This window comes from Oncorhynchus gorbuscha, linkage group LG05 (assembly GCF_021184085.1).
Source record: "Oncorhynchus gorbuscha isolate QuinsamMale2020 ecotype Even-year linkage group LG05, OgorEven_v1.0, whole genome shotgun sequence".
Taxonomy (NCBI): Eukaryota; Metazoa; Chordata; class Actinopteri; order Salmoniformes; family Salmonidae; genus Oncorhynchus; species Oncorhynchus gorbuscha.
Genome location: NC_060177.1, coordinates 32,031,472 through 32,056,150, shown reverse-complemented (window position 1 = coordinate 32,056,150; position 24,679 = coordinate 32,031,472). Strand labels below are relative to the sequence as shown.

General features: G+C 49.7%; 1 protein-coding gene across 1 annotated transcript in view; it reads right to left on the bottom strand.

Moving 5' to 3' along the window:
* Positions 1-680: 680 nt before the first annotated feature.
* LOC124035839 (teashirt homolog 3-like) overlaps positions 681-24,679 on the bottom strand; it is a 60,038-nt gene continuing 36,039 nt past the window's right edge. Inside the window, exon 3 of the mRNA XM_046349624.1 lies at positions 681-5,627. Coding sequence (XP_046205580.1) covers positions 2,233-5,627 — 3,395 coding nt within the window. The 3' untranslated portion in view covers positions 681-2,232. The remainder of the gene's footprint in view (positions 5,628-24,679) is intronic.

Below are 24,679 nucleotides of genomic sequence, written 5' to 3'. Positions count from 1 at the left end.
CATGCTCATCATTGCTGCATTGTTGTCATCCTCCATGAGGCCTAAACAATTGTTGTCATCCTCCATGAGGCCTCTCCTCTATCTTTTTCTTTTTTTTTTAAAAATCTACTGTACACACAAAATGGAAGTGTGGGTTAATTACAGAGCGGGAAAGAAAATGGTGAAAATGAGACAGCTAGTGCCAGGGTTTATGCAATTATCTGCTACATCCAGTCATGGAGATGAAGGGGGAAGGGCAGATCTCCGTTCACATACTGTTTCGTTTGTGAATGGAGATGCCACACAGCTACGGGTTACCTGCTGTTCAGTATTCACTATGTGGTTTCTATTTCCCTTTTCCTATGTGGCCCAACACATTCGAATGGAGACGATCGCAGAAAGGAACACGTATGGCTGATACGCACACTTGATGGACATGTGATACTGCTTGGGTGGTGTCTGTCTCTGAGGCTCCCCGTAGTGGCCCCTGATATGGCCCATCGGCTATTCCTGTTCCAGGCAGGGCTTTGTGGAGACACGCAGGATGATGGTGTGACAGCTTTCATCTTCTGCAGGGCCCTGCCACTCACTGTAAACTCAACTCGTCTGGAACTCATCACCGGCCAGAAACAATTTTCAGTTTAATGTGCTCATTAGAAAACGCACAGCACCTACATAATCGTGAGCCACGACACACAGTGTTATTGCAAAAAAAAAAATTTGTTTTCCTTTTAATGCTGCAGTAGAAAAAAAAGGTTATATGAAGTCATATAATGGGTGCTTCATTGTCAACAACAACAACAACAACAACACGGCACAGAATGCATAACAGTGTCTGTGCTGTTCACATGCCAATATTTTACACCTAAGATTTCCTTACACTGGCAGCTGTCAGTTACTTCAGCAAATGAACTGCCCCAAAAAAATGGAGCAGAACTGTCAATCAGAGGTGAGGTAACTATGGTTACCTTTCATATCCCCAAAAGATAACGCTGCAGTGCGGAATTGTGGGAGAGTAATTAGAGAGAGAAAAAAAAGAAAGACTTACCAATCCAAAGGCATCCTACGATATGAAACAACAACCAAGAGTGCTTATAAATAAAACGTGTGGAATTCTCCATTACTTCATAAAGTAACATCTGTTGTACAACCGTTTGTCTTTTTAACGTTCTAATACCGGCACATGTACGTACTGTCTTGTACTAGAGGTTTAACCCTTTGAGCACGAGGTGGAAATACAAGAGTTCTGGGTCATTTTGTTCCTCTTATTTTCATATCATTGGATTAAATAACATATTTTACAAAAGTATTGTGCAAAACAATTTCATTCATGTCTTCATATATTGTGCACCAGTAGATAGTCATACTCCTCTTAAATTAAAAATATAAAAATGATGCATAATTTAGACAGGAATTAGTATATATGTTTTTAGATACATTTTTTACACAGACCTGAATTCATAAAGGTCCCTGATTTAAACAAAGTAAATGACTCCAGATTGAGATTTTGCATCACATACGATGCATCTTTAGAGATTGGTTGTTGGACAGGGACATGTGGTGCTTTCATTGTGCCGCTTACAAACCACACAATAGCTTGGTCAATTCCAATCTAAAATAGTTTGTTTTGAGAAGGGTTTTGGGATCATTCGGGTAGAAGTGCTTGGCCGTACTCAGAGGGTTAAATTTCAGATGCTGACACCAGCACATAAAGATCACATTAACAAAAAGAGAGGGAAAGAGAGAGAGAAAAGAAAAGTGCACCAGATTTAGTTAATCAAATGTTCAACTAAACTGTTTCATTTATGCATGCAGCTTATCGCATCTCAAGGATGCCAGAATATAAAGAAATCAAATCCAATTTACACAACTTTCAAATACATACCACTTCATTTTAAAATATTGTTCAACCTTCATTTGTTTCATCAGTGACAACAGCACCTCTTTCTTCAACACTGCACATTTAGAAAATGACCGTCTTTTTCATAAAAAGGATAAACAAACAAAAGCTTCTTGGGCCAGAGTGAGTCTCCCTTTTAAAGAAAATCAGAAACCATGTGCCGAAACTAAACAGTAGTTCCACGGCATCTTTGTGCAGTTTCATCACTTAATAGTTTTTAGTCCTTTTTTTTGTTGAAAGAAATGTCTGTGAAAGGCTAAAGATAGACCAAGAGAGAACGGGAGAGAGAGAGAGAGAGAGAGAGAGAGAGAGAGAGAGAGAGAGAGAGAGTGCAGCATGTCCACAGCTTAGTGCTACTGTTTCTCAAGCTCACACACATACATGAGGTGGTCCTCTGGGGATTTCCCATGGGTCTTGCTCAGGTGGAGCTTGACTGCGTGCTTGCTTGCAAAAGTCCGGTTGCAGAGCGTGCACTGATACGAGGTGCTGCTGCCGTCCTCGTCAGGGGAGGGAGACGGGGAGTGGGCGTGGGAGATGGAGTGAGGGTTGGAGTGGGAGTGGTTGGAGAGCAGTTTTTCGGACAGGCTTTTGGCGTGACGTGAGATCTGGCTGACAAGCTGCTCTCCAGACAGTTTGGCCAGGTCTCGGAGTCTGAAGCCCAGGTGAGACTCCAAGTGGCTGACGTAGGTGGAGGGGGAACGGATCTGAGAAGCACAGTCGCTGCAGAAGAACACTGGGTGGCCTGAGTCCAGGTTCTTTAAGAACTTCGTCCCTCCGGTTCTCCGCAGCTGGTACTTGACGTTGGCCAGCCAGTGGCTGATGGTCGTCATGGAGAGGCCTGTGAAACGGGAGATGTGCATCCTCTCCTGGGGGCTCAGGTCTGACATCACATACTTCCCATCGCCAGTCTGCCGGAGGCTGGCAGTAAACTGGGCCTGTAGGATCAGCAGGTGTTGGGGGTTCCAGTTGGACTGCCGGCCCTTGCGTTTCTGGGCTGGAGAGATCTCCTCTAGCTCCTCTTGAGTGGAACCCTCGAGGTCAGACCTTTCAGACAGGCTGGTGGGCGTGGAGGACTTGGAAGCTTGACTCTCTGTCAGGTTTCTCAGCATGTCTGATATGTCAGACAGGGCGTTCTCACGCAGCGGGGAGTTGGACATGAACGAGGCCACAACGGACGAGGCCTTGGCCATGGTGGCTGTGGAGGAGGGGGAGCCCGAGGAGGGTGTTGATGTGGATGACGACAGGGCAGCCGAACCCAGGGAGCTACTCTTTTCATTCTTGCCTTTGGTCAGGTCTATTGGCTGGTCGTTGTTGACGTGGTAGAAGTAGCGGTCTAAATGCTCGTTGTTTTTTTTGGTCTGAGCTGGGGTGGAAGCGGTGACCGCGGCCTTCTCTGCCAGGCTGTTGCTCATCTTGAAGAGCATGCTCATGGGGTCCAGGGACGGCAGAGCAGGCTTGGCTGCCTTACCCAGGTGGACGTTCATCACGGACTGAAGAGCACTTAGAGGATTGACGAAGGGCTGCTCTGGCGGGTGGTCTGTAATAATGGCAGTGCCGCCACACAAGGCAGAGATGGGGGATTTGACAGCAGACTCCATTCCATTCTCCAGCGACTCCTTCATATTGGCGTCACCGTTACAGTCTTTGTGGCTGCCTCCTCCGATGCTCTCGGGGGTTTTAGACCCTCTCCTCCCTTTAGGGGACTCCCCTCTGGCTGACTCCCCGGCCTCGCTGCTGCAGGGGGAGGGTGTGGCTTGTCTCCTTGGGGATGCCCTTACACTGGGCTCCCGCATCTTCTCCTCCACCTTGGCTACTTTCTCAGTCACCTTCTTCACCAGCTCCTCCATGGCGTGGAAGTTGTTTTTGGGGAGAGGAGAGGTCTGGCGGCTGGGCGGGGAGATCAGAGGTTGGTTTTTGGCATTTTGGAAAAGGGTCTCTCCTCCAGGGAACATGTACTTCAGGGCTGAGCTCTTCCCTGAGTTGGCCAGTGAGAGCTTCATGATGTTTGGGAGCTGGTATGCAGCATGGATGCTGGGGTAGCCCCCCCAGCTGGGAGCACCATTCTGTGCTTTGTTGATGGCTGATGTCACTGTGTTCTCCAAGGACTTCAGGATGTCAAACCCTCCCTTAGGGCTCTCTTCCAGATCCTCCTCTGTTAAGTAAGAGTATTTGGAGGAGATATCAAATTTCTCCTCTGTCTCGTCATCTCCGGTCTTCTTGTCTTTGCTGCTGTTAGCGGTTTCCTTCATACATTCCTCTTCCTTCTCCTCCTTCTTAATCTCCACAGCCATGGCAGGGGAAACACTAGAGGGAGGAGGTATGGGTGGAGGAGGTGGGGAGAATGCTGTGGCTGCCAGTGGCACAGACTGGAATTTCTCCTCACCAGCAGAGATGATGGGGATGGGTGTTGGGGGAGACTCCATGATGGGCTTGCCTTTCTTAATGGCAGAGTTTGTGACCTTGATGAAGTGACCGGTCACCATCATGTGTGCTGTTAGCTCCTGAAGTGTGTCGTGGGAGCTGCCACATTCCATGCATTTAAGGATCTGGGACTTCCTGGACTCAAACTGCCATGCATAACTGGCTCCATTCTGGTGTCCGTAACGGTTGTTTGGGGTGATGTAGGGGTTGGATGCCTTCTGGAGGGCGTCATAAGGGTCATTTAGGGAGGGTTTGGGGGTGCACCCATTGGAGTCTGGGGAGCTGGGGATGTCCAGCTCAATGGGGGCTCTCTTCCGGGCGGAGGAGATGATCTTGGCTGCCACAGGAGTCACTGGCTCCTTCAGAGGCACTTTCTGGTAGTGTTTTGTCTTAATCATGTGGACACTGAGGTCCTGCAGAGACTCAAAGGAATGTCCACAGTACATACACTTCAGGACCTTCTGAGCATCTTCTTTCCCTTCCATCTCCAGGAGGGATCGCTTACGTGGCTTGGACCAGCGCTTGGTGCCGTCGCTGTCTGTCTCGTGGTTGTCATCGCGGTAGTGGCCTGTCTCATTCATGTGTACAGTCAGCCCCACCAGCGTGTCGTAGGCAGCGCTGCAGTCCTTGCAGCGGAACTTACTGGCACCGGTGAAGATGGAGCCGTAGAGCTTCGTGCTCTGACGGTAGAGCTGCACGGTGCTGAACAGGTTGTTTTGCTCCGCTGCAGGGTGGTTGAGCCGGTTCTGGTTCTGAGAGACATGCTGGAGGGTCTTGGCCACGGCGGACTGGTGCCAGTCGTAACCATTGCCATTGCTGCCACAACTGCTGCTACTGCTACTGCTGCTGCTGCTGTGGCTGCGTGGAGGTTTCTCCACCGCTGGCGGCTGGGTGAGGTTGAGGTTCAGAGACGACCAGTAAGAGTTGGTCAGGAAGCTGGTGTAGATGGCCTTCATCTGCTCCAGGCTGTCTGGCCCGGTGGTGGCGCCGTCCTCCGTGGCTACAGCTGTGCTGGTGGCCATCGTGACAGAGGAAGATGGCGACAAGGGCGTTAGTGGCACCTTCGCGACCTCCTCCTCATTTCTGAGAGAGGCACTCTCAAAGTCTGACATGCGGTCACTGGACTCACTCAGGTGAGACTCATTGTCCAACTCATGGCCGGAGAAGTCGGCCACGGGGGAGTCGTGGAAACCAGGCCGGTCATTGAAAAGGAAGTCCTTGTCTTGGCACATGTACTTCACCGCAGGCTCCTCCTCCCCGGCAGAGTCCTCCCCCTCCAGGTCTTCATCGAGCAGGGCAGCCTCCTTCTCATCCTCAGGGGCATACGCTGAGGAAACAGAGAGAGAAACAGAGAGAGGATTGTTATTACCACAGCACACCATGTCTAATGATGAAGATCTCCAATTTGGCATTCTTGCGATGCCTTGCATATCAGAAAGCTGATAGAAGTACTGGAATGTTCTTCCCATATCAGAAAAGCAAAGCAATCACAGACAAGACCACTTCATATCATCGACTGCTGCGGTAATTCCAATTCAACTTCCCCATTGCATTTACATTGTTTTCCAAATGGAGTAAAGTCCCAACCTCCCTCCCTCCCTCCCACCCCCTTTGTTCTTTACTGCAGAGACTGAGAAAGACAGAGAGAGAAGAGGGAAAGGAAATGGCTCTTCAAACACAACTTGCCACCTTATTCTTCTCGAGGGGCAACAGCTTGAAATTAAAACCAAATTTGAAATTAATGAAGCACATTCTAGAGGTGGCATTGGTTTCTGAAGTAATAAATGACTTGTATCAACCTCCGAGACAGCAGTTCCTGTCTGTCAATTAATACGTCTTACGCTTCTTCTTCAGCCTCTAATGCATTTCTTAACAGACCCGCTCGCCATTTAAGCATGCGTTTTCACTCATTACACGGCACGGGCTCGCCTACTTGTAAATAGAAATGAGCGTATGTACGTTTCCAAAGCCAAATCTCTCCGAGCAAAACACATTTACTTCAATTGCAACAGATGAGAAAGTTGAGTTATTATTTACAGTTTAGCCCGGAGAGTATACTTTCAATTTATATTCAAACCCCTCCTGTTTAAAACAATCAAATGTGGATTGCAGTGAGATGGAAAGATACAAAAAACAAAACAAAAAAAAAGCACTTCCTATCATTGTGCAGACACAAACACATAGGTGTTATTTGGTGATTGGAGGCAATCTGAGAACTGTCGGCCGGAAGACAAGCTGAGATGACAGACAGGACATTGGGATAATTCCGTACATTCCTGACCGTTCCTGATTCCTAGCTGTGCATCATTCATTGTCCAGGTATGTAAACTAAAGGCAAGAATGACACTGACCATGGTGTCCCAGTGCACACGCTAACAACTGCTAAAGGTCACTTGGATATGAATGCTCTCAACAGTCAGAGCATTATCTATAAGAAACCTATAAATCACGCTTCAATAAGGGGACACTATAGCAACAACAAACAAATAAGCAATCACTTAAAAGAATGGAATGTTTTTTTTAACTAAAACGTATACGAGCTTTGTGGCCACAGCCTCTTCGAAAGGTACAGTTCCATCTGGTGACATTTGAGTAGCTACCTCCAGAACCTGCCCGCCATGTCACACAACACGCTCCAGTAGTGTTACTGCTGACTTCTATCTCAGAGCGGTACTGAAGGTGTGAGCACACTGCATCAGCCCAGACGCGGGGGGGGGGGGGGGGATTTCTGTCATTGTCAGGGGGCTCATTCTGTTGCCTTTGGCAGTGTGGTGCCGTGGGATAAACAGATGCACTGAAACACGCAGCAGCTCCCAGGCGTTGCGCCGCAGTAGAAATGCTGTGCCTCCGGGCAGTCGTCCGTAGCCTTTCGACACGCAGCAAGTTGGAATCGGTTACCTCGTGTGTGCTAGTGTACAGGATGTATACAACAGAATACATTGGTGAAACAACTACTGAGCCAGAAGGAAATGTATTCTTACAGCCAATTATTTTGGTAGCATTTCTACTTCAAATGTTCCAACGTTTCGGAAGAATGTCTACGACTTGTCACATAAATCTTAGGGACACTATTATTGTATAAAAAAAATATATATATTTAACCGGGCAGGTCAGTTAAGAACAAATTCTTATTTACATTGACAGCCTAACCCGACCAAACCCTAACAACGCTGGGCCAATCGTGCGCCGCCCTATGGGACTCTCAATCACAGCCGGTTGTGATACAGCCTGGAATTGAACCCGCGTCTGTAGTGACTCCTCTAGCAGTGAGATGCAGTGCCTTAGACCGCTGTGCCATTCGGGAGCCCCGGAGTAGCCCGTAGAAAAGTTTACATTTAGATGCATAATGGACATCTGCCATTTTGTGAACAGATGCAGTGATGCTCAGAAAAGCACAATTGGAATACTGAGCAGCAAAATATGGGACATCTTAACATGGAATCCAATACCACACACAACTCAACAGGCAACCCTGATCAGGCCACGCACACACACACACACACACACACACACACACACACACACACACACACACACACACACACACACACACACACACACACACACACACACACACACACACACACACACACACACACACACACACACACACACACACACACACACACACACACACACACACACACACACACACACACACTGCCATCTGTTCTGAATCAGCCAAAACGACAGCTGTTTAAGAGAAGAATGCCTTTGCTCAGGAAGCAGTCAGAACAGCATACACATCGAGGCCAAACACCCATGTGAAATCTACTTCCTCAAAATACAACCCAGACATAAAGCTGTTAAATGTAATTAAAACACACACGGAGACAAGGAAGGGGGAGGGTCATTTTGACACCGAAGCCAATAAATCTGCAGTGCAACATTTGCTACCGCACTAAATATAAACGTATAGTTCACCCAAAACATCATTGCAACACTGATTTTAATGTCATTAAAATGTGCAACTGAAAACACAGCGAGAGGCCAAAGTAATATGCCTCTCTGTGCCAATGCCAAGTCATTTTCCTACTGAACCTCCTACCTCCCTCTCAAGTGTGAACAAACCAGCCAAAACACTAACCTTGACCTGAATATGACAGAACAAAAACCAACATTGCGCGTGTGTGTGTGTGTGGGTCCGTGTGTATGTGTGTGTGGGTCCGTGTGTATGTGTGCGTGCGTGCACGTGTGTGTGGGTGCGTGCGTGTGTGTGCGCGTGTGTGTGGGTGCGCGTGTGCGTGCGTGCGCCTACGAAGGCAATGAAAGAGATACTGAAGGAGAAAGGGAGGCATTTGTGTGAATGATTCCGTTATTTACATGTGTCTATGTGTGTCTTGCATTAAAGGCATATGGAGATGGAATGTGAGGCAACACATTCAGCACAAAACACCTACTTAAACATCAGCTTTTAGCCTCAGGCATAGAGAGTGGAGCGAGCGAGAGAGAGAGAAAGACCGGAATAGATGTGGTAGGTAGGAGGGAAGACAGGCAGAGAGGAAGGAGGGAGGCCTTGGAATGACCTCAAACCTGAGGCCACACAGGGAGCATCTCACAGGCGTCTGGACCGGCGCCAGGCCACAGGGCCCCTAAAGTGACCGTGGATGTGTGTTCCAATATTGAGCTTTCAGCCCTGGCGCAGGCATGGCCAAGCGCTCTCCGCCACGCAGGTGCTCTTTTAATTAGAAAAACGGGATGGCAAGAAGAAAGGGAGAGCAAGTGAAAATAACCTCTGAATTAACTGTCAGTGGGGAGGAAGAGAGTTTGATCTCATTTGCGGTGGGATATTAAGAGAGAAGACCCATTGAGAATGGCTCTTTGAAATGGGGGGAAAGATGTGTGCTTTTGGGATTGGGAACCACAGAACCCAGAGCGATTAGTTGACTTCTCAAAATAACACGTGTATCTGTATTTTTTGGGTCCCATGTCCCAAAAAAATTCCGCTCTGAGTCCCCAATGTATTTCCATGATGTGTCACGTCCATCTGACATCGTGTCAATTAATGCACTGTATATCATTTGGGGATGTTTAAAGGGGAAAACCAAACCTCAGGAATCCAATTTTTCACTCCATTTGTTTTGTTGCAGTCCTCCCTCTTCTAATTCTTGCCCAACGTTTGATACATTCGGGCCAGTTGCTGTTCTATCTCAGTAGCAAATTATTCTGATTTCCATAGAAGGTCAATTCTGGTTGACATGATTGTATACAAGTAAATACAAACACTTAAGGGTTCATTTTAGTCCATAAGTATGCGGCTAGGATGCAGATCATCATCGTTACATAATCAGTATGTTTACTGAACTGTTTAGGAGTGAAACTGTGGAATGCATGACACACACTGTGTGTGTGTGTGTGTGTGTGTTTGGGGGTGGGGGTCTGTAGCCACATGCCTTTCGCAGTTTCACAGCTTTGGTTTGAGGGGCAGTTTCAGACAGACCGCGGGATGGATTTGTATCAGATGACAGAGACTTCATTAGCTGTCTCTTTCCGAGGGCTGGGTCATGGGAGCATTTCTTCAAGGAACAAGCAGGAAGGAATCATCACGGTAGCCAATCAAATATCATTTACTTGGCCTGGTTAGAACGGAGAAGAGGAGCAAAAACCCTACAGGTACCGTGAATACCTTTCTGTGTCGAGGTGAAGGTGGAAAGGAGAAGAAGGGCTCGATGTTTGGTAATGAACTATGCTAAATATAGCACCAAGCCCCACCTTCATGATGGGAGGTAGGTAGCTCCAATACAGCAGTAGGCCTATCTGCTAAATGAGATCATTAGAAGGAGAATGGTTAGTCGCCTTAAGCTGACACTGCCAGTGTGGTAGTGGAGAATATGAGATAGCAGCAGACCCTGTCTCTGTCCCTCCTCTCTCCTCCCCTCAGATCCCCCTCTGATGAGATCCTATACCTCCCTTTTCTCCACCCCCCTCGCCATTCGCCCCTGCCATGATCCGCGTTAATGAAGTTAATTGAATCTGAGATCAATAATGCTTAATTATTGTGATTTGACATGCACAGACAAATTGGTTGGGCGGCTGTGTGCGTTCTAATCTAGTGTGTATTCAAGTGTGTGTGTGTGTGTGTGTGTGTGTGTGTGTGTGTGTGTGTGTGTGTGTGTGTGTGTGTGTGTGTGTGTGTGTGTGTGTGTGTGTGTGTGTGTGTGTGTGTGTGTGCGTGTGTGTGTGAGCGTGTGTGGGTGGGTGGGTGTGTGGCAGGAAGGTGGGTAAGGGGCAATTGCTGGCCGGAGCGAGGGATTGAAGAAAGGGAGAATGGAGGCGAGGGAGGCGTGCCATCGATCGTAGAGAGACGCCCCATCGACCCAGACGCCTGACGAATGGGGACAGGTCTCCAAGGCTACAAGTAAACACTGCCTCCAAAAAGGAAAGGCTACTTTAACCAGCCTCCCTACCCCGCCCAGACAGCCCAAGACCACCAGGACCCATTGAGGTGGAGAGAGAGACAGAGCAAGAGACAGAGAGAGACAGAGAGAGACAGAGAGAGAGACAGAGAGCGAGAGACAGAGAGAGAGAGAGAGAGAGAGAGAGACAGAGAGAGAGAGAGAGAGAGAGAGACAGAGACAGAGACAGAGAGACAGAGACAGACAGAGAGAGAGACAGACAGAGAGAGAGACAGAGAGAGAGAGACAGACAGAGAGAGAGAGACGGAGACAGACAGAGAGAGACAGAGAGCGAGACAGAGACATAGAGAGAGACAGAGACAGAGAGAGAGAGACAGAGACAGACAGACAGACAGACAGACAGACAGACAGACAGACAGACAGACAGACAGAGAGAGAGACAGAGACAGACAGAGAGAGACAGAGAGACAGAGAGCGAGACAGAGATAGAGACAGAGACACAGAGACACAGAGAGACAGAGAGACAGACAGACAGAGAGACAGAGAGAGAGAGACAGAGAGAGAGAGACAGAGAGAGAGAGAGAGAGAGAGAGAGAGAGAGAGAGAGAGAGAGAGAGAGAGAGAGAGAGAGAGAGAGAGAGAGAGAGAGAGAGAGAGAGAGAGAGAGAGAGAGAGAGAGAGAGAGAGAGAGAGAGAGAGAGAGAGAGAGAGAGAGAGAGAGAGAGAGAGAGAGAGAGAGAGAGAGAGAGAGAGAGAGAGAGAGAGAGAGAGAGAGAGAGAGAGAGAGAGAGAGAGAGAGAGAGAGAGAGAGAGAGAGAGAGAGAGAGAGAGAGAGAGAGAGAGAGAGAGAGAGAGAGAGAGAGAGAGAGAGAGAGAGAGAGAGAGAGAGAGAGAACGCAAAGGAATCTGTGACATGGGGATACATATCAACAGCACCTGAAAATGACCTAGGGACTACGTATTGCAATTGCATATACATTGAGCTGACGGGCTGGCTAATGCCTGGCTGTGTGATGATGAGGCGAGGTGAGCGTATATCTGAGTGAGGGTGGATTAGGGGAGATAGAACAGGTTAGGTAAGAGCGGCGGCGGAGGGAGAACGGTGGAACTGTAAGATTATGCATGAACACCGGTGCGAGCGCGGCTAATCGGCTGCTCATGCCACTCAGTTGGAGAGCGGCTGACAGCGTATTTACACACAGTGCCTCACCGTGCCGCCGGCTCCAGGTGCCTGCCTACATGCCTGGGCCCTCCCTTCGCCAGGGTGCTTCCCCAGCCCATCCCCACGCCTTGACACTCCACAGCGCCCGAGCGCATAGTGCTACTGACGCGTTCTCAACTCAACAAATAGGAGACCCCCCCCCCCCTCCCCAAACCCTTCCTATCTATGCTCTCAGAGTCGGGAGATGGGATGAGAGGGTGGGGGTGTAGAAATAAAATAAGGATTCCTATCTAGAAATGAAAGAAACCTTTAGTTCATGTTGCTTTCTTAAATGGTACCGTTTAATGTACAAATGACCTGGACTAACCTGTACCCCCGCACATTGACTCGGTACCGGTACCCCCTGTATATAGTCTCAATACTAACCTGTACCCCCGCACATTGACTCGGTACAGGTACCCCTGTATATAGTCTCAATACTAACCTGTACCCCCGCACATTGACTCGGTACCGGTACCCCCTGTATATAGTCTCAATACTAACCTGTACCCCCGCACATTGACTCGGTACCGGTACCCCCTGTATATAGTCTCAATACTAACCTGTACCCCCGCACATTGACTCGGTACCGGTACCCCCTGTATATAGTCTCAATACTAACCTGTACCCCCGCACATTGACTCGGTACCGGTACCCCCTGTATATAGTCTCAATACTAACCTGTACCCCGCACATTGACTCGGTACCGGTACCCCCTGTATATAGTCTCAATACTAACCTGTACCCCCGCACATTGACTCGGTACCGGTACCCCCTGTATATAGTCTCAATACTAACCTGTACCCCGCACATTGACTCGGTACCGGTACCCCTGTATATAGTCTCAATACTAACCTGTACCCCCGCACATTGACTCGGTACCAGTACCCCCTGTATATAGTCTCAATACTAACCTGTACCCCCGCACATTGACTCGGTACCGGTACCCCTGTATATAGTCTCAATACTAACCTGTACCCCGCACATTGACTCGGTACCAGTACCCCCTGTATATAGTCTCAATACTAACCTGTACCCCCGCACATTGACTCGGTACCGGTACCCCCTGTATATAGTCTCAATACTAACCTGTACCCCCGCACATTGACTCGGTACCGGTACCCCCTGTATATAGTCTCAATACTAACCTGTACCCCCGCACATTGACTCGGTACCGGTACCCCCTGTATATAGTCTCAATACTAACCTGTACCCCCGCACATTGACTCGGTACCGGTACCCCCTGTATATAGTCTCAATACTAACCTGTACCCCCGCACATTGACTCGGTACCGGTACCCCCTGTATATAGTCTCAATACTAACCTGTACCCCCGCACATTGACTCGGTACCGGTACCCCCTGTATATAGTCTCAATACAAACCTGTACCCCCGCACATTGACTCGGTACCGGTACCCCCTGTATATAGTCTCAATACAAACCTGTACCCCCGCACATTGACTCGGTACCAGTACCCCCTGTATATAGTCTCAATACTAACCTGTACCCCCGCACATTGACTCGGTACCGGTACCCCCTGTATATAGTCTCAATACTAACCTGTACCCCCGCACATTGACTCGGTACCGGTACCCCCTGTATATAGTCTCAATACTAACCTGTACCCCCGCACATTGACTCGGTACCGGTACCCCCTGTATATAGTCTCAATACAAACCTGTACCCCCGCACATTGACTCGGTACCAGTACCCCCTGTATATAGTCTCAATACTAACCTGTACCCCCGCACATTGACTCGGTACCGGTACCCCCTGTATATAGTCTCAATACTAACCTGTACCCCCGCACATTGACTCGGTACCGGTACCCCCTGTATATAGTCTCAATACTAACCTGTACCCCCGCACATTGACTCGGTACCGGTACCCCCTGTATATAGTCTCAATACAAACCTGTACCCCCGCACATTGACTCGGTACCGGTACCCCCTGTATATAGTCTCAATACAAACCTGTACCCCCGCACATTGACTCGGTACCAGTACCCCCTGTATATAGTCTCAATACTAACCTGTACCCCCCACATTGACTCGGTACCAGTACCCCCTGTATATAGTCTCAATACAAACCTGTACCCCCGCACATTGACTCGGTACCGGTACCCCCTGTATATAGTCTCAATACAAACCTGTACCCCCGCACATTGACTCGGTACCAGTACCCCCTGTATATAGTCTCAATACTAACCTGTACCCCCGCACATTGACTCGGTACCGGTACCCCCTGTATATAGTCTCAATACAAACCTGTACCCCCGCACATTGACTCGGTACCGGTACCCCCTGTATATAGTCTCAATACAAACCTGTACCCCCGCACATTGACTCGGTACCAGTACCCCCTGTATATAGTCTCAATACAAACCTGTACCCCCGCACATTGACTCGGTACCAGTACCCCCTGTATATAGTCTCAATACTAACCTGTACCCCCGCACATTGACTCGGTACCGGTACCCCCTGTATATAGTCTCATTACAAACCTGTACCCCCGCACATTGACTCGGTACCGGTACCCCTGTATATAGTCTCAATACAAACCTGTACCCCCACACATTGACTCGGTACCAGTACCCCCTGTATATAGTCTCAATACTAACCTGTACCCCCGCACATTGACTCGGTACCGGTACCCCCTGTATATAGTCTCAATACAAACCTGTACCCCCGTCTCACATTGACTTGACGGTACCGGTACCCCCTGTATATAGTCTCAATACTAACCTGTACCCCGCACATTGACTCGGTACCAGTACCCCCTGTATATAGTCTCAATACTAACCTGTACCCCCGCACATTGACTCGGTACCGGTACCCCCTGTATATAGTCTCAATACTAACCTGTACCCCCGCACATTGACTCGGTACCGGTACCCCCTGTATATAGTCTCAATACTAACCTGTACCCCCGCACATTGACTCGGTACCGGTACCCCCTGTATATAGTCTCAATACTAACCTGTACCCCCGCACATTGACTCGGTACCAGTACCCCCTGTATATAGTCTCAATACTAACCTGTACCCCCGCACATTGACTCGGTACCGGTACCCCCTGTATATAGTCTCAATACTAACCTGTACCCCCGCACATTGACTCGGTACCAGTACCCCCTGTATATAGTCTCAATACTAACCTGTACCCCGCACATTGACTCGGTACCAGTACCCCCTGTATATAGTCTCAATACTAACCTGTACCCCCGCACATTGACTCGGTACCGGTACCCCCTGTATATAGTCTCAATACAAACCTGTACCCCCGCACATTGACTCGGTACCGGTACCCCCTGTATATAGTCTCAATACTAACCTGTACCCCCGCACATTGACTCGGTACCGGTACCCCCTGTATATAGTCTCAATACTAACCTGTACCCCCGCACATTGACTCGGTACCGGTACCCCCTGTATATAGTCTCAATACTAACCTGTACCCCCGCACATTGACTCGGTACCGGTACCCCCTGTATATAGTCTCAATACTAACCTGTACCCCCGCACATTGACTCGGTACCGGTACCCCCTGTATATAGTCTCAATACAAACCTGTACCCCCGCACATTGACTCGGTACCAGTACCCCCTGTATATAGTCTCAATACTAACCTGTACCCCCGCACATTGACTCGGTACCGGTACCCCCTGTATATAGTCTCATTACTAACCTGTACCCCGCACATTGACTCGGTACCGGTACCCCCTGTATATAGTCTCAATACAAACCTGTACCCCCGCACATTGACTCGGTACCGGTACCCCCTGTATATAGTCTCAATACAAACCTGTACCCCCGCACATTGACTCGGTACCAGTACCCCCTGTATATAGTCTCAATACTAACCTGTACCCCCGCACATTGACTCGGTACCGGTACCCCTGTATATAGTCTCAATACTAACCTGTACCCCCGCACATTGACTCGGTACCGGTACCCCCTGTATATAGTCTCAATACAAACCTGTACCCCCGCACATTGACTCGGTACCGGTACCCCCTGTATATAGTCTCAATACAAACCTGTACCCCCGCACATTGACTCGGTACCAGTACCCCCTGTATATAGTCTCAATACTAACCTGTACCCCCGCACATTGACTCGGTACCGGTACCCCCTGTATATAGTCTCAATACTAACCTGTACCCCCGCACATTGACTCGGTACCGGTACCCCCTGTATATAGTCTCATTACAAACCTGTACCCCCGCACATTGACTCGGTACCAGTACCCCCTGTATATAGTCTCAATACAAACCTGTACCCCCGCACATTGACTCGGTACCAGTACCCCCTGTATATAGTCTCAATACTAACCTGTACCCCGCACATTGACTCGGTACCGGTACCCCCTGTATATAGTCTCATTACAAACCTGTACCCCCGCACATTGACTCGGTACCGGTACCCCCTGTATATAGTCTCAATACAAACCTGTACCCCCGCACATTGACTCGGTACCAGTACCCCCTGTATATAGTCTCAATACTAACCTGTACCCCCGCACATTGACTCGGTACCGGTACCCCCTGTATATAGTCTCAATACAAACCTGTACCCCGCACATTGACTCGGTACCAGTACCCCTGTATATAGTCTCAATACTAACCTGTACCCCCGCACATTGACTCGGTACCGGTACCCCCTGTATATAGTCTCAATACTAACCTGTACCCCCGCACATTGACTCGGTACCGGTACCCCCTGTATATAGTCTCATTACAAACCTGTACCCCGCACATTGACTCGGTACCGGTACCCCTGTATATAGTCTCAATACTAACCTGTACCCCGCACATTGACTCGGTACCGGTACCCCTGTATATAGTCTCAATACTAACCTGTACCCCGCACATTGACTCGGTACCGGTACCCCCTGTATATAGTCTCATTACAAACCTGTACCCCGCACATTGACTCGGTACCGGTACCCCTGTATATAGTCTCAATACTAACCTGTACCCCCGCACATTGACTCGGTACCGGTACGCCCTGTATATAGTCTCATTACAAACCTGTACCCCGCACATTGACTCGGTACCGGTACCCCTGTATATAGTCTCATTACTAACCTGTACCCTCGCACATTGACTCGGTACCGGTACCCCCTGTATATAGTCTCATTACTAACCTGTACCCCCGCACATTGACTCGGTACCGGTACCCCTGTATATAGTCTCATTACTAACCTGTACCCATTTAGCACATTGACTCGGTACCGGTACCCCCTGTATATAGTCTCATTACTAACCTGTACCCCCGCACATTGACTCGGTACCGGTACCCCCTGTATAAAGCCTCGTTATTATTATGTCATTTAATTGCGTTACTTTCTTTTGTTTTAGTACTTTAGTTCATTTAGTAAATATTTTCTTAACTCTATTTATTGAACTGGTTGGTTAAGGGCCTGTGAGTAAGCATTTCACGGTAAGTTCTACACCTGTTGTATTCAGCATTTCACGGTAAGTTCTACACCTGTTGTATTCAGCATTTCACGGTAAGTTCTACACCTGTTGTATTCAGCATTTCACGGTAGGTTCTACACCTGTTGTATTCAGCATTTCACGGTAAGTTCTACACCTGTTGTATTCAGCATTTCACAGTAAATTCTACACCTGTTGTATTCAGCATTTCACGGTAAGTTCTACACCTGTTGTATTCAGCATTTCACGGTAAATTCTACACCTGTTGTATTCAGCATTTCACGGTAAGTTCTACACCTGTTGTATTCAGCATTTCACGGTAAGTTCTACACCTGTTGTATTCAGCATTCCACGGTAAGTTCTACACCTGTTGTATTCGGCGCATGTGACAAATACAATTTGATTGATTGATTTGCTTTGCTTTGCTCAGTGTTCACAGACAAGTGGAGGAGCATTGTGCTGGGAGACGCTGACTAAGATGTTCCGGAATAAAAGCAGTGTCAGTCGAGGCATTCCCCACGAACCAATAAAAACAACGTTAATGACTAAAACCCCTACTATGTCGGTTTGGTACTCATTTTGGATTCCCTCACCATGATTAGTATCTTGCCTTTATCACTCTTAACTAAAACCCAAATAAAACCACGGAAATAGTCGGTGGCGAAACCTAGACTGTCAGACACGTCGAGCATTGACACGGAGTGCCGTGTTTCTCAAAATTACACACGGGCTCAAAATGACCCCGTTCAGACAGGTCCTCCGACACCCCACACAGCTCTGAACGGACTTCCCCCTGAGAGACAGTCTTACTGTGAAGTTCACAAAGGCAGAGACAAGGTCAACATTTTCCCAGTTGGCCTGAATGACTAATAGAGACCTGGTTTCTGTGTGAAATGCTGGCTAACAGTAGAGGAGGCACGAATCATTAGAGCAATCGTGTTTCTATGTCTTGTCCGTCCCATCACATCTACCACCAAGATGAATACCCCTCAATAGGCCGAGAAGTAGTTGATCCACGGGAATTTGCCCCCGAGTGGCGCAGCGGTCGAAGACACTGCATCTCAGCGCAAGAGGGGTCGCTGCAGTTACCTGGTTCGAATCCGGGCCGCGTCACATCCGGGCCGCGTAGGGCCGGCGCACAATTGGCCCAGCGTCGTCCGGGTTTGGCCGGAGAATTTGTTCTCAACTGACTTGCCTAGTTCGATAAAATAAAAATAAAAAATATGACTGTTTCTTTCTGTCTCACACACCCCCTCAGCCGCAACTAGAATAGACGTATTTCAAAATGCTTTGCGGTGTCTGACAGAGACCGTGTCTGGCACAGGCATAGTGCTTCACAGAGGATGTGATTACATATTAAAACACAAGCACTAAAAAAGGACCTCTTCATATCCATACAAACTGCCTGTGTATATTAGTCTATCTAGCCAGGGGGTTATGATAATTGACTCCCTAAACATCCATTACTATGCCTCTCTCTGATGCCCCCTGCATGAGACGGCGGCCAATGGAATCACCCCCTGACATTTAGACGTGGGCTGGGCTGGGGGGGGGGGGTTATGAGCTGTGCATCCCTTCCAGCACTGTCTCAAAACGGCCCACGGACAGACAGCACACACACTAAACATCAAGCAGAGACGATGATCTCGAGCAAATTGTCAGGCAGACTCCCTTTGTTATTTAGATGTGCACCACTTGGAGCAGTCACATTCCTAAAGCGCAGGGCAACCAGAGGTCACAGTCGTCCATTCCCAGGGGGGGGGGGGTGGAGGGAGGGTATCTCCGTGAGTCTCTCTTTGTGTTCCGTCCTTCCTAGCCCCCTCTTTCAATTCTCTATCCTACCCTGTACTTCCCTGCCTCCCCCTCTCTCAATGCTCTTTCCTTCCCTGTTCTGCCCTGCCTCCCCCTCTCTCAATGCTCTATCCTTCCCTGTTCTGCCCTGCCTCCCCCTCTCTCAATGCTCTATCCTTCCCTGTACTGCCCTGCCTCCCCCTCTCAATGCTCTATCCTTCCCTGTACTGCCCTGCCTCCCCCTCTCTCAATGCTCTATCCTTCCCTGTACTGCGCTGCCTCCCCCTCTCTCAATGCTCGATCCTTCCCTGTACTGCCCTGCCTCCCCCTCTCTCAATGCTCTATCCTTCCCTGTTCTGCCCTGCCCCCCTCTCTCAATTCTCTATCCTTCCCTGTTCTGCCCTGCCTCCCCCTCTCTCAATGCTCTATCCTTCCCTGTACTGCCCTGCCTCCCCCTCTCTCAATGCTCTATCATTCCCTGTACTGCCCTGCCTCCCCCTCTCTCAATGCTCTATCATTCCCTGTTCTGCCCTGCCTCCCCCTCTCTCAATGCTCTATCCTTCCCTGTTCTGCCCTGCCTCCCCCTCTCTCAATGCTCTATCCTTCCCTGTACTGCCCTGCCTCCCCCTCTCTCAATGCTCTATCCTTCCCTGTTCTGCCCTGCCTCCCCTCTCTCAATGCTCTATCCTTCCCTGTTCTGCCCTGCTTCCCCTCTCTCAATGCTCTATCCTTCCCTGTTCTGCCCTGCCTCCCCCTCTCTCAATGCTCTATCCTTCCCTGTACTGCCCTGCCTCCCCCTCTCTCAATGCTCTATCCTTCCCTGTTCTGCCCTGCCTCCCCCTCTCTCAATGCTCTATCCTTCCCTGTACTGCCCTGCCTCCCCCTCTCTCAATGCTCTATCCTTCCCTGTTCTGCCCTGCCTCCCCCTCTCTCAATGCTCTATCCTTCCCTGTACTGCCCTGCCTCCCCCTCTCTCAATGCTCTATCCTTCCCTGTTCTGCCCTGCCTCCCCCTCTCTCAATGCTCTATCCTTCCCTGTACTGCCCTGCCTCCCCTCTCTCAATGCTCTATCCTTCCCTGTTCTGCCCTGCCTCCCCCTCTCTCAATGCTCTATCCTTCCCTGTACTGCCCTGCCTCCCCCTCTCTCAATGCTCTATCCTTCCCTGTACTGCCCTGCCTCCCCCTCTCTCAATGCTCGATCCTTCCCTGTACTGCGCTGCCTCCCCCTCTCTCAATGCTCGATCCTTCCCTGTACTGCCCTGCCTCCCCCTCTCTCAATGCTCTATCCTTCCCTGTTCTGCCCTGCCCCACCCTCTCTCAATTCTCTATCCTTCCCTGTTCTGCCCTGCCTCCCCCTCTCTCAATGCTCTATCCTTCCCTGTACTGCCCTGCCTCCCCCTCTCTCAATGCTCTATCATTCCCTGTACTGCCCTGCCTCCCCCTCTCTCAATGCTCTATCCTTCCCTGTTCTGCCCTGCCTCCCCCTCTCTCAACGCTCAATCCTTCCCTGTTCTGCCCTGCCTGCCTCCCCCTCTCTCAACGCTCTATCCTTCCCTGTTCTGCCCTGCCTCCCCCTCTCTCAATGCTCTATCCTTCCCTGTTCTGCCCTGCCTCCCCCTCTCTCAATGCTCTATCCTTCCCTGTACTGCCCTGCCTCCCCCTCTCTCAATGCTCTATCCTTCCCTGTTCTGCCCTGCCTCCCCCTCTCTCAATGCTCTATCCTTCCCTGTTCTGCCCTGCCTCCCCCTCTCTCAATGCTCTATCCTTCCCTGTTCTGCCCTGCTTCCCCCTCTCTCAATGCTCTATCCTTCCCTGTTCTGCCCTGCCTCCCCCTCTCTCAATGCTCTATCCTTCCCTGTACTGCCCTGCCTCCCCCTCTCTCAATGCTCTATCCTTCCCTGTTCTGCCCTGCCTCCCCCTCTCTCAATGCTCTATCCTTCCCTGTACTGCCCTGCCTCCCCCTCTCTCAATGCTCTATCCTTCCCTGTTCTGCCCTGCCTCCCCCTCTCTCAATGCTCTATCCTTCCCTGTACTGCCCTGCCTCCCCCTCTCTCAATGCTCTATCCTTCCCTGTTCTGCCCTGCCTCCCCCTCTCTCAATGCTCTATCCTTCCCTGTACTGCCCTGCCTCCCCCTCTCTCAATGCTCTATCCTTCCCTGTTCTGCCCTGCCTCCCCCTCTCTCAATGCTCTATCCTTCCCTGTACTGCCCTGCCTCCCCTCTCTCAATGCTCTATCCTTCCCTGTACTGCCCTGCCTCCCCCTCTCTCAAAGCTCTATCCTTCCCTGTTCTGCCCTGCCTCCCCCTCTCTCAATGCTCTATCCTTCCCTGTACTGCCCTGCCTCCCCCTCTCTCAATGCTCTATCCTTCCCTGTACTGCCCTGCCTCCCCCTCTCTCAACGCTCTGCTCTATCCTTCCCTGTACTGCCCTGCCTCCCCCTATCTCAATGCTCTATCCTTCCCTGTTCTTCCCTGCCTCCCCCTCTCTCAATGCTCTATCCTTCCCTGTTCTGCCCTGCCTCCCCCTCTCTCAATGCTCTATCCTTCCCTGTACTGCCCTGCCTCCCCCTCTCTGCTCGAGTCCCACTCAGAACAGAATCACAAGACTGTGTCAGTCTACCATTAGAGAGGGCTGCTGGGTAAATGGGAGAGAACAGATTTGACTGCGATCCCTTCGGCCTTGCTGTACTTTCTCTGAACACGCACAGACACCCACACACATACCCACACACATACCCCCACACACACACACACACACACACACACACACACACACACACACACACACACACACACACACACACACACACACACACACACACACACACACACACACACACACACACACACACACACACACACACACACACACACACACACACACACACAAATACACACACATACCCACACACACACACACACACAAATACACACTCAAACGACAAGCCTGACATAGATAAGACAAACAGAAAAGACACAGCATCAAAGAAGAGAATACTGAATTCAAACCCTGATATCCCTTTGTCTCACTGAAACACACCCAGAGAAGGACGACACACACAGACTATAACAAAAATGTTGTAGGGGAAATAATAGCTATTTCCAAACCATAATACCCAGCGTTAAGAGCAGTCGGCTCTGTGATTTAGGTGGTCTGTGGAGATGTCAGTCTGCAGTCCCTGGGAAAGGGAGGAGAGAGCAGTCCTAATGGGGAAGTGGCGGCCAGCACGGCGCTCGCTCCCAGCTCCCATCGCTGCGCTAGATTTGGTTTGTCACTGGATATCCATTACCTGCCAGTCTCCTCTGATCTCTTTGGACAGCCCTGATCAAAAGATGTCATTTGACCTACTCGGCTCGGCTCGGCCGGGAAGTTAGCGCCGGGCCAAGGGGAGGCGCGGGACGACCTGCCCGTAAATAAAACGACAGCATCACTTTAACGTCCCGTCATGTACGGGAGGGCGATTATGATAATGCCAGATCTGTCAGAACACAAACGGACAGAAAGGCAGATCGCCGGCACTGCCGCTAATGTGGAGGATACAGCCCCTCTCCTCTCTCTCTCGTCATAGTCTTCCTCTCCCGCTCACACACACTCACACTCTTGTCTCTTTCGTTATTGGGCTGGTGTGAAGGTGGAGAGGGAGAGAGTGAGAGGGCTCCAGCAGCTGAGAGGGTGGCCAGGGCTACTGTGGTTGTTTGAGGCTGTGTCAGGTCTAATCTGCTAGCATGCCCTGGGCCCCACTGCATCCTAATGCCGACATGTTTGTTTATACTGATTTAGTCGCGGGGTGACGCTCCAGATAGGATTTCGGGCACCTGATTTCTTCTGATATTTCCTGGGCTAAATTTAAAAGGAAGCGTTCGGGAGTTGAGCTGTGGGCTGGACTGGATCCATGACTTACAAACACACATGTCGACACGGGCGCACACACACACACACACACACACACACACACACACACACACACACACACACACACACACACACACACACACACACACACACACACACACACACACACACACACACACACACACACACACACACACACACACACACACACACACACACACACACACACACACACACACACATCCTCCAACACACTAACAAAAAGAGGCATACACACCCCCAACCACAATGGGAAACTTTGCTGGGCCGTCGAGCAATAAAAGTTATGAAGTGTGTAGCGTTTTAGAGGAAAGAGAAACAGCAGTGAAGCTGGACAACAGCCGCACTCCGGGGTAATTTAGACTGCAAAAAAACACAAACCATTTAGTTTGAGCATTATCTTTTAATTTAATCTTGAATGATTTATAATCCATCACGCAAGGCTTCAACCACATCCAATTATTCTCCGTGGCTTGATTGACAACAAAGGTGATTTATGAAGCTAATAAAAAGTGATGTGCTCTCAGCTCCCGGTGAAAGTAGCCAACCGGACTGAGACTTTAAAGAGACACCGGGCCTCCTTTCTTTAGGGCCTGCCCACTTCCTGAGTGCAGACGAGATCAATAGCCCAGGCCTTTGGGTGGAGAGGGTGTTATATGTTGGGTAGGGTGGGGGAGCGGGTGTGTGTGTGGAGGGGGGGGGGAATACCCCAACAATCACTTAACGATCTCCCCACGTAACAGATAAATCACTCCCTGCATCCCACTCTGGTGTGCCAGAAACGTTGGAAATCAAAATGTCACCCATTCTGACGGGAAGGGCTCTGTTTGCAAGGCCGAGTGGTTATATTATGCTTTAATTCCTCCAGCCGTGGTGTATGTGTCATCTTATTCCTTTATCGGCTAATGTTCCGCTCAATCACTTGATATTAATGAAAAGCAGAGAGCAGAGGCTGGGGAGGGGGGGGGCAGAGTTCACATGCATATCAATGCTATTCCCCCGATGTCATTAAGAAATATTCAACTGTTTACAGTGGTAAGCCATGTAGGCCTACTTAATGAGGCTTTAACCCAGAGTTACAAATAGGCCCTGTCTCCTATTTCTATACCAATCCCTATTCCAGCTCACTCAACAGTCACCAAATCTGCATTCATATGAAATGTTGTTCAGAACAACCACATGAGCATGAATAACACAGTATAAACGCTGCAGAATTCCAGACAATTGTTTGTTTGCAAAGCAAAAATACATAAACAGTGGTTTAAACGTGTGTGTGTGTGTGTGTGTGTGTGTGTGTGTGTGTGTGTGTGTGTGTGTGTGTGTGTGTGTGTGTGTGAGCCCCCCCCCTTCCCTTGTGTCCTTTATCCTAGCGGAGGTGAAGCTATGTAGGGATAAGCTATGCCAGGCTAGGTGAGAGGAGGAGGGGTTTGAACCGGAGGGCTGACTACTGTCCTAGTTAAGCAGCAGAGAAGCCTCGAACGCACAGCCAGAGAGGCAGAGAGGCTGGGGGACTGAAGGGGAGGGTGGGCTGTGCAGGGCCGTGCCGTGCTGGGCGCTGCGTGCCTGAAATGAAACACAATAGGATGTAAACAGGATGCGTAATTATGACACCACTGATCCAGACTTCACGGCTGCTGGGTGACATAACGTGGACCATGCATGGTCCCACACACACACACACACACACACACACACACACA